General features: G+C 44.6%; 1 protein-coding gene across 2 annotated transcripts; it reads left to right on the top strand.

The window, feature by feature from the left end:
• The first annotated feature begins 2,660 nt into the window (after positions 1-2,660).
• slc26a5 (solute carrier family 26 member 5) lies at positions 2,661-17,835 on the top strand. Of its 2 annotated transcripts, none has more exons than XM_052509266.1 (18): positions 2,661-2,870; positions 3,999-4,277; positions 4,849-4,988; positions 6,944-7,054; positions 9,495-9,682; positions 10,032-10,196; positions 10,484-10,719; positions 11,044-11,191; positions 11,601-11,714; positions 12,189-12,266; positions 12,544-12,639; positions 14,246-14,352; positions 14,568-14,637; positions 14,899-14,991; positions 15,213-15,341; positions 15,667-15,882; positions 16,116-16,170; positions 16,319-17,835. In XM_052509266.1, exons 2-18 carry the CDS (start codon positions 4,120-4,122, stop codon positions 16,456-16,458), a joined length of 2,244 nt encoding a protein of 747 aa, XP_052365226.1. In that variant the 5' UTR covers positions 2,661-2,870; positions 3,999-4,119; the 3' UTR covers positions 16,459-17,835. The 2 variants fall into 2 exon arrangements, with proteins under 2 accessions (XP_052365226.1, XP_052365225.1); XM_052509265.1 differs by having other exon boundaries at positions 3,996-4,277.
• Positions 17,836-17,855: the final 20 nt, after the last annotated feature.

Here is a 17,855-nt window from a genome sequence, read left to right as displayed (position 1 = left end):
GCATTAAAGGCCCAATTAGCCGTTTTATATCAATATCAAATAATTTATGGGTAACAATTAGCTAAGTACGTTAATGTAATAGATTTCCATAAAAATTTGGGAAAAAAACAATTCCTCAAGCAAGAATTTTGCTAGGACTTTCTGGGAGTGGTATGAGTTGGGAAAACTGAAAACTAGCTATTATTGGCAGAATTAGGAATTAGAATACTAGAATACAAGACTAGACTTGACACTTCTTATGATGGTCTAAAAGTCAGTCATTTTGATCATATATTCTGTAAAATAATACATTTTAAGAATTTAAAATATAGCACTCACAGCTTTCCAAGAAAACAAAAATGTAGACATTTAGGATCTGTTTACATATATTTTAGAGGCTATTTATACAGAAAATGTGTATAAAACCTGTAAAAAAAATGTATTTATAATTATCTGACAATATTTGAATACACACTTTCGGATATAGCACATGCATTACATGTATTTTTCTGCATAAGTAAAAATCTGGATTATGCCTCAAAAGCCATTCATAGACTAGTTTGGATTTGTCCCTGACCAATATGGCTGCCATTTTCACTCCATTCTGGAACTTGGAGGGTTTATAACATAGATCCACTCTAATAGGATCTCTATGTTTGGAACTCTCTTTGTTATTGGTCTATTAACCAAATTACCACCTGGTGACATCACCTGGCAAACCGAAACTCCCGCCCATGCAAACCTGCTGATTAGAAGGTCCTATGTAGATTGGATTTTTTATGCAGCAACTATCGGATTAAAAAAACAACACTTTTACAGTGTTAGTTAATCAGCTGTTGTACAATTGATACAAAACATAGGAAAACTGAACTTTGACTGCAATGGGCCTTTAAATAATCAGTTCCTTTGACATTGATGTTCTCATATGATTACAAAGTTAAACAGATGCACAAAGAGAGAACAGTGAATAGTATTTATGCCTTGAATTGTGAGGAAATTCAGATTACCATGTGCCTTCATCTGCGATCACCATACTTGAAAAAAAGTGATACAAAATGAAATAAAAAGGACCAAATAATTTACCCTCACGGCCTGTAATGAATGCTGTTATGCCAGGGTATTACACTACACAGACCCTGTCCAGGAGGCTTTTGAGGCCTGGGACTCTCTTAGTCACTGGCAGCCTTCCAGGTAGCCCTCCTTTGGGGTCACCATTTAGTGCCAGCTGGCTGCCTGCTAGCACCAGACAAGTTGGATCTGGTCGTCTTATTTCTGCAAAGAGGCAATGGATTAAAGGGTCCTCTGTTCAGTACTCCATGCTCCTAGGCCTATAGAGTAGAGTGGAGAAAATGTAGCCAACCTAAGTTGTTATGTTTTGCCTGATAAGTAGTAGTAGTAGTAATGAAATTAGTGGTGGATATAGTGGTGGTGGTGGTGAAATTGGTACACCCAATTGGCCATTTAAGATTGACTATGAAGGGTTGAAGTAGTAAAGTTCACACAGCCAACATTTAGATCCATGACCATTTCTTAACCATTTGTTTGAATGCAGGACCCACCTGCCCCTTTATAAAGTACAGTACTCAGGCAGTATAGGTGACCTAAGCCTTTGACCAAGTATCTATAATTTAATGCCAGCAATATAATGTCAAAAAGCAGAACGGAGACATCTCGTGATTAGTGACGTACCATACTAAAAAAGCAGAACCGAGACACGAACTTGTAAAAAGCATACAATGGCGCCATCTGTCGGAATATTATTTGAGCACATTAATAATATTTCATGAATACATTAATTTTACACAAGAAGGCCACTCGAAAGCGCCTTTGTATCCTTATGTGGTCTGTAGCACATTGAAGTTGACATTTAAAATGGTTAAGGTTCAACACACCGTCACAGGTTATTGTGAAATAGACATAAATGACTTATTCGAAATTTGTGACAGGCACGATTTTCATCACAACGCATTTCCTGTGTATTACACAATTCTCTTGACGCATTCGTGTACATTTCAAGAATTTCAATTTGCCGAGGCTAACGTTAGCACGGTTATGGGTTAAGGTTGTAGTTAATATGCTATCTAAGTAGTTAAAGGGTTTGGTTTTGGAGTTGGGTTAAGGTTAGGGGAAGGGTAGGCTAACATGCAAAGTAGTTGCAAAGTAGCGAAAATGCAAAAGTTATCCATGAAGAGATTCGAACACACAACCTTTGGTTTGCTAGATTTTCGCCCCTCCCTTTCGTTTCTGTATTAAGTAACCTACTGTCTTTATCAGTGATTGAAATGCACTGTATACAAAATCGTGTACTGCACACGAAATCATATATTTTTTTCGTGTCTGTCACACATTTCCAATAGGTCTCACAATCTGTGAGGAAATGACCATCAATAGGGCCAGGCCGACCGGACTGGAAGAATGATTCTCCCATGAATTCTCCATGGGAGAATGAGTGATCTGTCAGTGTTGACTAAATTCACGGAATTATGTAGTATGATAAACTGGAACAAAACCAATTTATAATTTTTCTTTCTAATTTAGGTGAGTATTTTGGAAATGTAGATGCATATACTCTGGAAAAGCACCTACCAAAGAACTATAATACGTATATAGATAGCACCAATAACGATAATAAGAAAAGGGGAATCCAACAACTGTAGGAAAGAAAATACAAGTCCCATGATCACTGGTTTAGTGACGTCAGAGTTTAAGTGCGCCCGGCTCCATCAAGCGATCTTCCTCTGGTTGAGTATGCGGCTGTCGAGTGTCGACGGTCGTTAAACTGCGTTCCCGGTGTTATAAGCTGTAACCGGAGCCTAGATGCGCGGTCAGTTTCTAAAATTGAATTCGGTCAATCGCGTCAGAGTGTGACATCCTAGGCTGAGGTCGGGAAGGTAAGAAATGGTCCTTCATTCGCATCTGTCATGTGCGCTTTTCATTCTGTAGATAGCCATCACTTTTCCGCTACACATTCCTCTGTAACCTGCAATTCAGGTTAAAACATGTGGTTGACGTTAGTTAGCTACCTTTTATTTTGATGTGGTTGTGGTTGTGTTTTGTCAGTGATGACACAAGTCGCTAGGCAGCTAACATAATCAGGAACAGCCAGTTACTTACTATACACATGGTTTGATAACTTCACGTCTTTGTTGTCAGATTTACAGAAGTTCAGTTTAATATATTTAATCTCATGTTTAAATATTCTGATTTTACAATAAGTAGTCAGTCATAGCCTATACCTTTACGTCAATGCCTATACAGGAGGGTAGCTCTCCAGGAACAACGGTTGGAGAGCCCTGCTTTAGACACTGTTCTGATTTAAGAGTATTGTGATCATGTTTAACATTGCCGCAGAAGTCTATAAAGTATATGATAAGAAATGGATGTCTATTTTTAGTGAGGCTGCTGGAGACCTTTCCTCTAAGTAGCTTCCAACCTGAAAGGTCAATATCCTCTGGTTTGCCATGTTGTGTAGGCCAGGCTACCACAGTCAGCCTGAAGTATAGTTTGGACAGTTCTTTAGCCCAAAGAATAGGCTCCTATCTCTGCATTGATTTTGGAGTGTAAACTTTCTTATGTAGAACACACATGGGGTGTATTCATTAGTTCCAACTGTAGTACAACTATTTGCAACAGAAAGTTTTGCCATGAAAACAAGTTTCTTATTGGACATGTTCCAGCGTTCACTTCCTGTTTCTTCCCCTTTGGTTCCTAGTGAATAAACCCCTGTTTTTATTTTTCCACATGAAGCAGAAAGTTAATATTTGGTCACAATTTTGCAATATCAGTTCAAAAATATTTGCTTGAAAAGATAGCCCATATGCCTGAAAACACTACCCCCCCCAAAAAAAAAAAAAAAAATCAGAAACTTATTGTAATGTCCATAAATAGGGCTACTCTATTAATGAAAAGTACCAGCCGCATGGTGCTCAACCCTGCTGGAGTTTGGTCAAAACAACGCTTTGCTTCAAAAACATTTGGTCTAAACAGTCACTGACTGTTTTGTCTTCCTCTCTCAGCAGAGCAGCGGGAGGAAGCAGGACGTGTGGAAAAGGAGTCAGCGAACCACACAGAGAGAGAAAAGGCCTCCTTAAGCTAGGAGCCGCCCCCTTTCTCTGACATGCCCAGTGTCCTGCCTGTGTTATGGAACAACATGTAACGCCCTGCGAGGATGCGCCCCCACCACTGATGTACCGTGTGGAACGGCCTGTGTTCGATGAGGCCTACCTTCACACCCAGCTCCTGCACCCGAGAGAGCGGAGCCCCAAGACCATCAGACAGAGACTGGCACAGCAGCTCCAGTAAGCATCTACATCGAGTTAGTGTCCACAGACCTGGGTGGTGTTTAATAGTACACACTGTAGCAAAATGTTTTGCAACAGAAAATTGAAAATATTTGTGGTTCTTATTGGACAGGTCCAGGTAGTCCCAATCTGATCCAGTCTGTTTTCTGCTGTAAGGCGCCTAAAGAACACAACCCTGTTACAGATCTGAACAGACTGTAGTGTTGTGTTCTTCATTCCTGGTCATTGGGACCCACAGTGTGTTCAAGTGTTGTTCCAGCCCAGTAGACATACCTATCGGTGTTTTGATGACCGGGATTGAAGAACATTGCTGGGTGTGTGACTGGGATGTGGAATTATGCAATACCCTTTTTCAGGAAATTTGTTAGGACTGTAAAAGCTTATGTGAAGTTATGATTATTATTTTTTTAATCTGACAATGTTTGTCTAGTATTACACTAGTAGAAGTACACACCCATTTACTTGCTGCTTGGAAGCTTCCCTAATAGATAAGCTGATTAAACACACACACACACACACACACACACACACACGCACACACCTACTCACTCACTCTCTCTCTTCCCAGCTGCTCATCAGAGAGGGCCAAAGCCATTGCTCTGAGCTTCCTGCCCATTTTAACATGGCTGCCGTCCTACCCTGTCAAAGAGTACCTGTTTGGGGACCTGGTCTCAGGCCTCAGCACAGGGGTCATGCAGCTACCTCAAGGTCAGTGGGGTTGGAGTCAGGGGTATACTGCTGCACAGCTCAGAATGGGTTTAGAGTCAGGGGCGGCACAGCTCAGAATGGGTTTAGAGTCAGGGGCGGCACTTCTCAGAATGGGTTTAGAGTCAGCGGCGGCACTTCTCAGAATGGGTTTAGAGTCAGGGGCGGCACTTCTCAGAATGGGTTTAGAGTCAGGGGCGGCACTTCTCAGAATGGGTTTAGAGTCAGGGGCGGCACTTCTCAGAATGGGTTTAGAGTCAGGGGCGGCACTTCTCAGAATGGGTTTAGAGTCAGGGGCGGCACTTCTCAGAATGGGTTTAGAGTCAGGGGCGGCACTTCTCAGAATGGGTTTAGAGTCAGGGGCGGCACTTCTCAGAATGGGTTTAGAGTCGGGGGCGGCACTTCTCAGAATGGGTTTAGAGTCGGGGGCGGCACAGCTCAGAATGGGTTTAGAGTCGGGGGCGGCACAGCTCAGAATGGGTTTAGAGTCGGGGGCGGCACAGCTCAGAATGGGTTTAGAGTCGGGGGCGAATGGGTTTAGAGTCGGGGGGCGGCACAGCTCAGAATGGGTTTAGAGTCGGGGGCGGCACAGCTCAGAATGGGTTTAGAGTCGGGGGCGGCACAGCTCAGAATGGGTTTAGAGTCGGGGGCGGCACTTCTCAGAATGGGTTTAGAGTCGGGGGCGGCACAGCTCAGAATGGGTTTAGAGTCAGGGGCGGCACTTCTCAGAATGGGTTTAGAGTCAGGGGCGGCACTTCTCAGAATGGGTTTAGAGTCAGGGGCGGCACTTATCAGAATGGGTTTAGAGTCAGGGGCGGCACTTATCAGAATGGGTTTAGAGGCAGGGGCGGCACATTTAATGTTTTTAAAAAAAAAATTTAAAATCATAAGCCACTTACATCGTCATTTTGGGGCATTTACAATACGTCCAACCGGCCTCACAACTGCAGACCAGCCCAGGACTTCCACATCCGGCTTCTTCTGAGGAGTATTTCTATCTGTAACAAAGCCCTTTTGTGGGGAAAAACTCATTCTGATTGACTGGGCCTGGTTCCCCAGTGGGTGGACCTATGCCCACTAATTGCTGCGTCCTTGCCCAGTTATATGAAATCCATAGATTAGGGCCTAATATATTTATTTCAATTGACTGATTTCGTTATATATGAACTGTAACTCGGCAACATCTTTGAAATTGTTGCATGTTGCGTTATATATTTTTGTTCAGCATATACAGTACCAGTCAAGTTTGGACACACCTACTCATTCTAGGGGTTTTCTTTATTTTTACTATTGTAGAATAATAGTGAAGACATCAAAACTATGAAATAACACATGGAATCATGTCATAACCAAACAAATCCAAATATATTTTATATTTGAGATCCTTCAAACTAGCCACCCTTTGCCTTGATGACAGTTTTTCACACTCTTGGCATTCTCTCAACCAGCTTCACCTGGATGCCAAGAGTGTGTCTTCACTATTCTACAATGTAGAAAACAGTAAAAATAAAGAAAAATCCTGGAATGAATAAGTGTGTCCTAACTTTTGACTGGTACTGTATTTATTATGGATCCCCATTAGTTCCTGCCAAGGCAGCAGCTACTCTTCCTGGGGTCCATTAGTTCCTGCCAAGGCAGCAGCTACTCTTCCTGGGGTCCATTATTTCCTGCCAAGGCAGCAGCTACTCTTCCTGGGGTCCATCAAAATGAAGGAAGTTGTACAATTTTTAAATACATTTCACAACAAGTCCCTCTTTGTGGCACCTGACCACACGACTGTACAGTAGTCCAGGTGCGACAAAACTAGAACCTGTAGGACCTGCGTTGCTGTTAAGAAGGTAGAGCAGCTCTTTATTATGGACAGACTTCTCCCCATCTTAGCTACTGATGTATCAATGTGTGTATGCACTGAGTAATAGAACATCATTCCATCTCCCCCCCCATCCTCTCTCCCCCAGGTCTTGCCTATGCCATGCTGGCTGCCGTGCCTCCTGTGTATGGCCTGTACTCCTCCTTCTACCCCGTCCTGCTCTACACCTTCTTTGGGACTTCTAGACACATATCTATAGGTGAGCCATCCCGACGACAGAGTTCCAACTAGTGCAGAGGAAGTCACTTTACACTATTGAGATGTATAATGTAGCTAACCAGGAGCGGAGTCGTGCTCAGTGTTATAAACTGGGTGGTTCGAGCCCTGAATGCTGATTGGCTGACAGTAGTGGTATATCAGACAGTATACCACGGGTATGACAAAACATTTATTTTTACTGCTCTAATTACATTGGTAACCAGTTTATAATAGCAATGAGGCACCTCTGGCTGGGGTTTGTGATATATGGCCAATATACCAAGGCTACGGGCTGTATACAGGCTGTATACTCTGCGTTGCGTCGTGCATAAGAACAGCCCTTTACCCATGGTATATTGACCATATACCACACTCCCTCAGGCCTTATTGCTTAAGTAAATGTTTTGAAACGTGGAGGTACAGATACTACCTGAACGTCTCTAATAAGAACATTGGTTTTTGTTTTCCCTTGCAAACCGGCTTGTTACTTTGTGCCCTACTGAACACTACCCCTGCAGCCTACCTGTGGTGATAATGGATGTTACTCCTACTGGGTGTTCCAATGAAGTAGTCCTGGTTGTATTCACATAGTTTTCCTGTAGGTCTCTACCCCTGGACAGCCGTGGCCTTTTCACTTCTTGGCCAGAGAGTTTTGTATTCCGGTGGCTGTGCCAAGTACAGACTGACCATTCCAAACCACGCCAACAACCGGTGAATTCCAAATAGCACCCTATTTCCTATTTAGTGCTCTACTGTTGGTCAGGGCCCTTTGGGGCCCGGGTCCACATTAGTGCACTATGAAGGTAATATTGTGCTATATGGGACTCGGCCTTCTCATCCACCCAGGGAGCCCAGTCAATCAAGAGTCTGGGTGTTACCTCTGAGAGATTAATCTGTTAAAAAGTAACAGATTAAGTGACCAGAATAATAGCTCTAAAAAAAAAAAACGAAATGAGCCAAGTTTTGAAATGGTTTACATTGGGAATTGATCGGTGTCCTTGTGAAGCTTGGGTGAGGTCAGGTCTCTTGGCATATAGTGACCCCAATCTGTTGCACATAGACAGGCTAGATTTATGGGAACATTCAAGGCAGACATAGCCTTGTCTCCAATTTCAGCCGTCACGTTTGTCTCCTTTTGACAACTCTGAGTCAGTGAATCACGTTAAACACTTCAACAAGAAAAGAAGAACTAAAACCCGTCTTGGAAATAGTTAGCGGCAGCAGTTGTAACAAAATGGCCTCTGCCCAAATTGTGGCCTTAAGGAGGGCAGTTGCTGTAGTAACTGAGGCAGGGATGAAGGAATATTTTGGCACCCGTTCAAGTCTTGGGCAAAAGCCTGTGTCAACATCTTTAGTTGCAAACGTAACGAGCTAACACAAGCAAACCTGATCTGGAAATGAGAACACATTTTTAACATGAGTTTTTACATTGCTTCATACCTCGTTTACCAGACACAGAGACTTGCCCCGACAGAGGCGCCTGGACTGGGTTCACAGCTGTCTCCCCTCTCTATTAAACCATTACTGATAAAGAACCTGGCACCTTGGCGACTGACTGATAACCTCGAGGGGAATGGGGAGTGCTATGATAATTATTTGAACTAGGGGGAGTGCCAAATCTACCAAGTCAAACTTGTATGATTCAATTTCATGAAATAATAATATATGCCATTTAACAGACACTTTTATACAAAGCGACTTACAGTCATGCGTACATATGTTTTCCATGTGTGCGGTCCCGGGAAGCGAGCCCACAATTTTGGTGGTGCATGCTCTACCAATTGAGCCACACAGGATGAGAGGCAATGGTCAGTCAGACTCAACCCACTGAAGAGAGATTGCGCCTCACAGTTCAGTTCATTTAATTCATTTATACTTCTATTATTCTGTTTTCAGAGTGAGGATGTCACCATATTCAGTATCAATGATGTTGCCAGGTGTTAAGCCCTTTGTCTGTGTCCCTGAAGCCTAGAACTCCTAAACCCTGTCCCTTAAAAGCCCCTACCCCTAAACCATTAGCCCCCAGGGGTGTCGGAAGTCAATTCCTGGAGGGCCGAGTGTCGGTTGGTTTTCGCTCCTCTCCTGTTCTTCATTGATCAGTTAAGGTCACTAATTAGTAAGGAACTCCCTGATTGTCTAGGTCTTAATTGGACACATTGTGCATTTACGTTTGAGTCATTTAGCAGACGCTCTTAACCAGGGAGACTTACAGGAGCAATTAGGGTTAAGTGCCTTGCTCAAGGGCACATTGACAGACTTTTCACCTAGTTGGCTCTGTGATTTTGTACCAGCGACATTTCGGTTAGTGTTATAACACTCTTAACCATTAGGCAGCCTGCTTCCACAAATGGAAAGGAAATAGCAAAAACAGCTAACATTCAATCGTCCAGGAGTTGAGTTTGACACCCCTAATTTTAAGGCTGTGGCTGTGCTCTCTGCAGGCACGTTTGCGGTGATCAGCCTGATGATTGGAGGAGTGGTGGTGAGGGAGGCCCCTGACTCCATGTTCACGATCCAGGCCCTGAATGGTACCGCCACCAACACCACCGTCTTCATCGACACAGAGGCCCGCGATGCCAGGAGGGTCCACGTAGCCGTAGTCCTCACCACCCTGGTGGGAGTCATACAGGTGGGGTCACACTCCCCTCTTCCACCTTCAGAAAAATGTCCCCTCAAATAACCCAGCATCCTCTCTGTTGCCACTAGCTTTCCCACCACTAGTCAGTCTCTCAATAAGAGGTCAAAGTTTTCATGCCAAAGATAAGGATCATCCCATAACCTTGGGGGTTTGTGGTTTCAACCGGTTTCTCAGCACTCACTGTTTACTCAACCATAGTGGGATCCACAGGACCGCAACTTAGTTGACCTAATGTCAACCTACTTTATCTATATTGACATTTATTATGCAAGTAAAGCGTCATCTACTCTCCCCTTGTTTGTCTTTGTCTTTCTGTCTCCTTCTTTCCTTTCCCCCCCAGCTGGTCCTGGGGTTGTTGCGGTTTGGCTTTGTGGCCATCTACCTCACGGAGCCCCTGGTACGCGGATTCACCACGGCCGCGGCTGTTCACGTCTTCATCTCTCAGCTTAAATACCTGCTGGGCATCCAGACCCCGCGCTTCAGTGGGCCCCTGTCTGCTCTTCACGTGAGTCACTGACGGGGCCTCTCAGAGGCCGCTGGATGGTGGCCCCTGCATGAGGAATGGAGTGGTTAACTTTTAAACGGTAGCAGACAGGAAAGTAATCCACATTATAGGAGTCCGTGGATGTACTCTCCTGTAATAAATGGGTATTAGGTCTAGTTTACAAGCCTGCGTGATTTAGTTAATGACAAATGATTAATTCCTGATAAATATAGATTGTGAGTTTTATGCAATGCTCTCGGGGACACGGACACACTCCCAGGTCTCTCACACCCCCTCTCTCCTCCCAGAGTGTCACGGCCGTGTTCAGTGACATCACCAGCACCAACGTGACCACGTTGATTGTGGGCGGGGTCTGCATGGTGGTCCTCTACTGCGTGAAGGACCTCAACGAGCGCTTCAAGAAGAAGCTGCCTGTGCCCATCCCTGGAGAGATCATTGTGGTCATGGTCTCAACGGGGATCTCCTATGGCCTCAGTCTGTCAGAGAACTACCAAGTGGACGTGGTCAGGACAATTCCATCCGGGTAAGAGAAGGACTGTTCACACTACTGGGCCGATCCAAACCAAGCTGTACTGAACTGGCCTTCGGCCCAGCCAAATCAAACAGGTTTCTCTATGCATCCTACATGGTTACTAGAACCTGAAAGCACATTGTGAGAACCCAATATCCAAGCCAGTACGGTTCAGATCAGCTCTATAGTGGGAAAAGGTATCGGTGGCATATTATGGTCCAAAAAGTGTTTAGTGAGTCAAAATGCACAAGTAACAGCATCAGAAGACCATGTACTGTACAAACAGTTGTTACTATTCAGTCAACGTCTCAGACAATATTTGTTGTTTGTTTCCAGGCTGCTCCCACCTGCAATCCCAGACTTCTCTCTGCTGCCCAACTTGGTAACGGATTCTATCGCCATAGCGGTGGTGGGCTTCTCCATGGGAATCTCTCTGGCCAAGATCTTTGCTCTGAAACACGGCTACAGTGTGGATGGTAACCAGGTCAGTTTATCCACAGTACTGTAGCCATTATAGCCTTGGAGAGTTGCGATGTCAAAGAACGTCATAGCATTTCCCCCACTAATGGTTAAGGTTAGGCATGGGGTGAGGAAAACTGATCCTAGATCTGTACCTATGGGATACTTTACCCCAGAGTCTAACCTGTTGGCTCTGTGTTGCCCTGTAGGAGCTGATCCTAGATCTGTACCTGTGGGATACTTTACCCCAGAGTCTAACCCGTTGGCTCTGTGTTGCCCTGTAGGAGCTGATCCTAGATCTGTACCTGTGGGATACTTTACCCCAGAGTCTAACCCGTTGGCTCTGTGTTGCCCTGTAGGAACTGATCCTAGATCTGTACCTGTGGGATACTTTACCCCAGAGTCTAACCCGTTGGCTCTGTGTTGCCCTGTAGGAGCTGATTGCCCTGGGTCTGTGTAACTTTGTCAGCTCTTTCTTCCACACCTTCGCCATCACCTGTTCCATGTCCCGCAGTCTGGTGCAGGAGAGCACCGGGGGCAATACGCAGGTAACACACACATACATAGATGCATAGTGACTTTAATATCTACCTACATGTAATATTACCTCGACTAACTGGTGCCCCCGCACATTGACTCTGTTCCGTTACCCCTGTATACAGCCTCGCTATTGTTATTTTACTACTGCTCTTTAATTGTTACTTTTAAGGGCTTGGAAGTAAGCATTTCTCTGTAAGCATTTCTCCCACACCTGTTGTATTCGGATGTGACAAATACAATTTGATTTGATACAATGACACACACACACACACACACCCATCCTGTATGCTGGGCCCACACTGAGTGTATGGTCATTAACATGACACAGTTGTCCTTTCATTACATGTGTCACCTCATAACGGGAGCTAAATTGGGGCCGTGAAGCCATAAAGATTAGATCAACCACAGACGCTTCTGTGCAGACTCCAGGAAGGCTAAATGATAGGTGTGTTAACGTACCTTATCTGTGTGTGTCTTTTCAGATTGCAGGTCTGTTGGCGTCCATGGTGGTGTTGCTGGTGGTGGTGGCCATTGGTTTTGTCTTCCAGCCTCTGCCACAGGTGGGTGTAACTTTTACCGACCAACACCACCTACAGTGGGTGTTCTATGAGATGGCTAAGGAAGAATGAGGAAGGGAAACAGTCCTGTCAGAGGCACTAGCTTTATTTAATATATCCCTTGCAAAATGTCAACCAATTAAAAAGTTTAATTAATGTTGGAATTTGAATTGCTATTACAGTAGCCTAAAAAATAGATATTTGCATTGAAATGTCCAATCCTATTTGAATGGTAATGCACCCCGACTCAACCCTGATTTTCCCCCCCCTGTCATTTCAGACCGCGCTGGCTGCCATCATCATGGTTAACCTGCTGGGGATGTTTAAACAATTCAGGGACATCCCTGCCCTGTGGAGGACCAGCAAGATCGAGTTGGTGAGTCTGGACTGCAACACAACTCCTTCTGATTACATCTAACCCAGGGTCATTTCAGGAAGTACGCTGAAATTCCAATTATCTTAAATGCATTTCAATGTAAACTTAGAATTTGGTTTACTTTCTGAATTGACTAAAATGTAAGCAATTTAAATGATCTGACCGCATCATGACCACATCCCACCAGAAAACCCAATCGGACAGATTCCTTCAGTACATGTCATGCTATGGTAACCTTGTCCCAGATCAGTTTGCTATGGAAGCCTGGTCCCAGATCAGTTTGCTATGGAAGCCTGGTCCCAGACCAGTTTGCTATGGAAGCCTGGTCCCAGACCAGTTTGCTATGGAAGCCTGGTCCCAGACCAGTTTGCTATGGAAGCCTGGTCCCAGATCAGTTTGCTATGGAAGCCTGGTCCCAGATCAGTTTGCTATGGAAGCCTGGTCCCAGATCAGTTTGCTATGGAAGCCTGGTCCCAGATCAGTTTGCTATGGTAACCTGGTCCCAGATCAGTTTGCTATGGAAGCCTGGTCCCAAATCAAATCAAATTTATTTATATAGCCCTTCGTACATCAGCTGATATCTCAAAGTGTTGTACAGAAACCCAGCCTAAAACCCCAAACGGCAAGCAATGCAGGTGTAGAAGCACGGTGGCTAGGAAAAACTCCCTAGAAAGGCCAAAACCTAGGAAGAAACCTAGAGAGGAACCAGGCTATGTGGGGTGGCCAGTCCTCTTCTGGCTGTGCCGGGTGGAGATTATAACAGAACATGGCCAAGATGTTCAAATGTTCATAAATGACCAGCATGGTCGAATAATAATAAGGCAGAACAGTTGAAACTGGAGCAGCAGCACGGCCAGGTGGACTGGGGACAGCAAGGAGTCATCATGTCAGGTAGTCCTGGGGCATGGTCCTAGGGCTCTGGTCCTCCGAGAGAAAGAGAGAAGGAGAGAATTAGAACGCACACTTAGATTCACACAGGACACCGAATAGGACAGGAGAATTACTCCAGATATAACAAACTGACCCTAGCCCCCCGACACATAAACTACTGCAGCATTAATACTGGAGGCTGAGACAGGAGGGGTCAGGAGACACTGTGGCCCCATCCGAGGACACCCCCGGACGGGGCCAAACAGGAAGGATATAACCCCACCCACTTTGCCAAAGCACAGCCCACACCACTAGAGGGATATCTTCAACCACCAACTTACCATCCTGAGACAAGGCCGAGTATAGCCCACAAAGATCTCCGCCATGGCACAACCCAAGGGGGGGTGCCAACCCAGACAGGATGACCACATCAGTGAATCAACCCACTCAGGTGACGCACCCCTTCCAGGGACGGCATGAGAGAGCCCCAGTAAGCCAGTGACTCGGCCCCTGTAATAGGGTTAGAGGCAGAGAATCCCAGTGGAAAGAGGGGAACCGGCCAGGCAGAGACAGCCAAATTTGATTTGGTCCCAGATCAGTTCGCGCTGTCTTACCGAATGATGCATGACAGTGACTGTAAGAGTTGGATACACAGAACACAGCACAAAGAGACCTGGGACGAGACCTATACTATGGATCTGTAACCATTGTTGCTTTGGTCTGTATTGTCTTCCAGGCTATCTGGCTGGTAGCCTTTGTGGCCTCTGTGCTGTTGGGCCTTGATCTTGGACTTCTGGTGGCCTTAGGATTTGCTATCCTGAGTGTCATCTACAGAACACAGAGGTACTAAACCATCCTACTACTTCTGAAATATATTCAAGTGTAGTATTTAATATCCCCTTCACGATCACTGGTAACCATTTCATATCACCAGCTTGATTTTGGAAAAAAGCTAGATTTTTGGGTTGAGTCACTTCAGTTTTAATCTGTTCCATGGAAATGTATGAAATAACTGTGCTGAAACGTTTCAATATCTCTCGCCCCCTTCCTCTCCACAGCCCAAAGAGTGTGATCCTGGGACAGGTCCTGGACACAGGCCTGTACTGTGACGTGGATGAATATGAAAAAGTAATAATGTGTCATTTTGTGATAATGAGCAACTCTCTATATGGTCTTACAGTTGCAGGCACTAAAAAGCTCGGTCTCGTTAAAGTATTGAACAATTGCCTAGCGATAGTTTGTCACAAAGAAATTGTAATGGTGGACAAGGTTTTTCTAAATGAACTTGTTAGTGCCTGTAACTGGCCTGTAAACTACCCTGGGATAGAATGAGAAAGTACATGGTGTTGGATGAGCAGTGAGACCTGTGATTCTGCCTCTCTGTTCCAGGCAGCTGAATGCACAGGGATTAAGATTTTCCACTCAAACTCTTCAATCTACTTTGCAAACAGTGACCTTTATTTGAATGCCCTCAAAGAGAAGGTAACCTCAGCTGCCGTGTGTGTTTCTGTGTGTGGAATATGCAGAGTTGCATAAGTTTTCATTTTTGTCCGACTATGTTACGGGTCAAGCACTTTAGGCCTAGCAAACTAGTCCATCTCTCCTGTAGACTGTAGCTACACTACAGTTGAGTGGGGGATCCTTGCATTGGGAAAAAAACAGCTTGGCCCATCCTGTCTCATCATATTTAAACATGTGTACAGACAGGAGTGGACCCCGTACATCTCCAGGCTCTACGGAAAGCCCGAAAAAGAAAACTGAAGAAGGAGAGCGCAGAGAGGGAGAGCCAAAACCACAAGTCACCACAAAAAAGGAGTGCTGTCGTCAAACTGGTGAGCCCATTCAATATGGTATTTTTCTGCTCCAACACTCACAATATCACTGTTTGGTTTACTTCCCCTGCTTCTTGTTGAAACACGCCACATATTGACACTGTAACCAGAACACCAGACAGACGGGCAGAATTGAAGGCCTTCACGTAGTCATTTTCTAAGAGGCTTTTGCTGTTAGCCTTGTTGTGGTTGGTTTGAAGCCAAAAGAGGTGTGATTGCCTGGTACAGTTTTGGTCTTGTGTGATTGGCAGACACGATATTGGTTTCCTTCATTCTCCTATATGATTGGCTGATTAAAATTTTGGTCGTCTTGTGATTGGGCCAGGATGTGGAGCTGGGCGTCACTCACGAAGTGGTGTCAGGGGGCGGCTCTCAGAACCACTTGGAGGTGCAGGGGAACGGGCAGGTGGCCGAGACCCACACAGAGTCAGACTCTGAGGAGACCCGGTTCCTAGAGCCCCTCTGTCCTGTCCACACCCTCATTCTGGACTGGACCCCTGTCAACTTCATCGATTCTGTGGGAGCCAAAGCAATCAAGTTGGTGAGGGACCTTATCTCGACTCGCAGAGCACTGGGGTCTGTTCAGAAGTGTAACATTACAGAACAGATATGCCTTTCTGTCATGCAGAATTAGGCGTAATGTCAGCTTTGTTCATGACATTTCTATCGTAATGTTTGGCCCTTCTGAACAGGACTCTGGTGTTACTTCTGATTGCCTCTTAAGTTTCCAACTTCCTCATTTCATGGTGTTCTCATGAGTTTTCCTCTCTGCAGGTGATCAAGGAGTATGCAGCTGTGGATGTGTGTGTCTTCATCGCCGGCTGCAGCAGTGAGTTATAACATACTGGTCTAGATTACTATTAAAAAACCTGAGGGTAACTGAACTAGAGGTTGTTTAAGACACTAGCCATAGCAACGATAACACTAGTCAGTCAGATATAGGCCTACCTACCAAGCTGTGTGTTGTTTCCTAACAGGAACTCTGCTGACTGAACTCCGCACCCTGCAGTTTTTCACCGGGGTCGCGACCCCAGAAATGGTCTTCCCTACCGTCCATGACGCCGTATTGCACTGTCGGCGCCGGACTGCACAGCCCACCATCACTGCCATCCAATGACTTTGTCTGACTGGGGACATCAAGGGGGAGGGGACACAGGGCCACATGCACCTAAGGCTGCTCTAAAGCCATGTTCACATTGGCAGTTTGAAGTGACTCAAATCCTTTATTTTATTTATATATATATAATTCAAATCTGTTCCTTTTTTCCTGCAGTTTGAACAGGAAATGGATTATGATATTTCTAGCCACATTTCAAACCACCTTCGTAGGTGGTTTGAAGTCAGATATAAATCTGATTCCTGGCCAACTGACGTGTTTGAACGGTGAAATCTGATTTATTTGCCCTCAAGGTGTTTTTAGACTGTTATGTGACATCTCTTGATGTTTGCTAGCTACTCTGGTAGCTAACTAGCTTGTTAATTGTTTTCAATTATTTTGAACATTCAAAGCAACTGGGAAATGTCCATGGCAGGAGTCGTCACCTTAGCCTGCTACATAACTTCTGAGTGCTAGGAAGCACAAACACTTACACCACTGCACACACCCGTCGTTACTATGACAACTAGCATAGCCATGTCAGCAAATGACTGCTGTCTGAACACAAACTAATCTGATTTGGTAACTTGTAACTTGATGTTTGGACAGTCAGTATTCCAAAATGAATTTAAACTGATATGAGCATTAAGGCCTGCAGTGTGAACAAGGCTTAGGTGACCCGGGGGAGTTCGAGCTGGAGACCTCCAACCACCAGAGACAGTCTGAACGCCCATCTCCAAGTGTAACTTTTTGTTTTATTGCTAACATTCCTACGGGCAGGACTCTTATGCTAAGAGCAAGTCATTTATCAATTTACTGCGTCTTTGAAATGGTTTCAAGCACTTGTGTTCTTCACAGCATTGTCTCAAAGTAGAAGAGAAATAGCAACACTCAGGTTTAGGTCACGTGCCGAGGGTCTTTTCAGAGCATCCCCATTAGTGGTTACATTTGAGATCCAGGAGAGCAACACTGAAGCTCTGACATGTTGAATAGATGGTAAAAGTAACATGTTTTTCTCAAAGATTGGCCTCTTGTTATCCCTTTCCTGCTGAATATCTAAGAAATGCATCATTACACAAATCTACAAACTAATCAGGTAGGCCACTTCACAGCTGTTACTCATACTATTCTTTTCAAGTGTCTTTCAATTAGTGATATGCAGTTGAATGTACTATATGAATAACCAGTCACTACAGCAGCTGAACACTGTTTGGTCCAATTCAAGTCACTCATCTAGTGCTGTATGTTGTCGGTACAAAGCTATGAATTTGTACATTTGAAGTTATCAATATTTTTGTGATAATATATGGATGGTTTAAATTGAATGGATGGTTTAAATGTACTGTACATATCTTACAGCTTGACTTTTCCATCAATAAACAATGCAGTTTTATAGTACAGGTCAATGTGTGATTGAA

The sequence above is a fragment of the Oncorhynchus keta genome, unplaced genomic scaffold (assembly GCF_023373465.1).
Source record: "Oncorhynchus keta strain PuntledgeMale-10-30-2019 unplaced genomic scaffold, Oket_V2 Un_contig_4274_pilon_pilon, whole genome shotgun sequence".
Lineage (NCBI taxonomy): Eukaryota > Metazoa > Chordata > Actinopteri > Salmoniformes > Salmonidae > Oncorhynchus > Oncorhynchus keta.
This window is presented reverse-complemented; position numbering and strand designations above follow the sequence as displayed.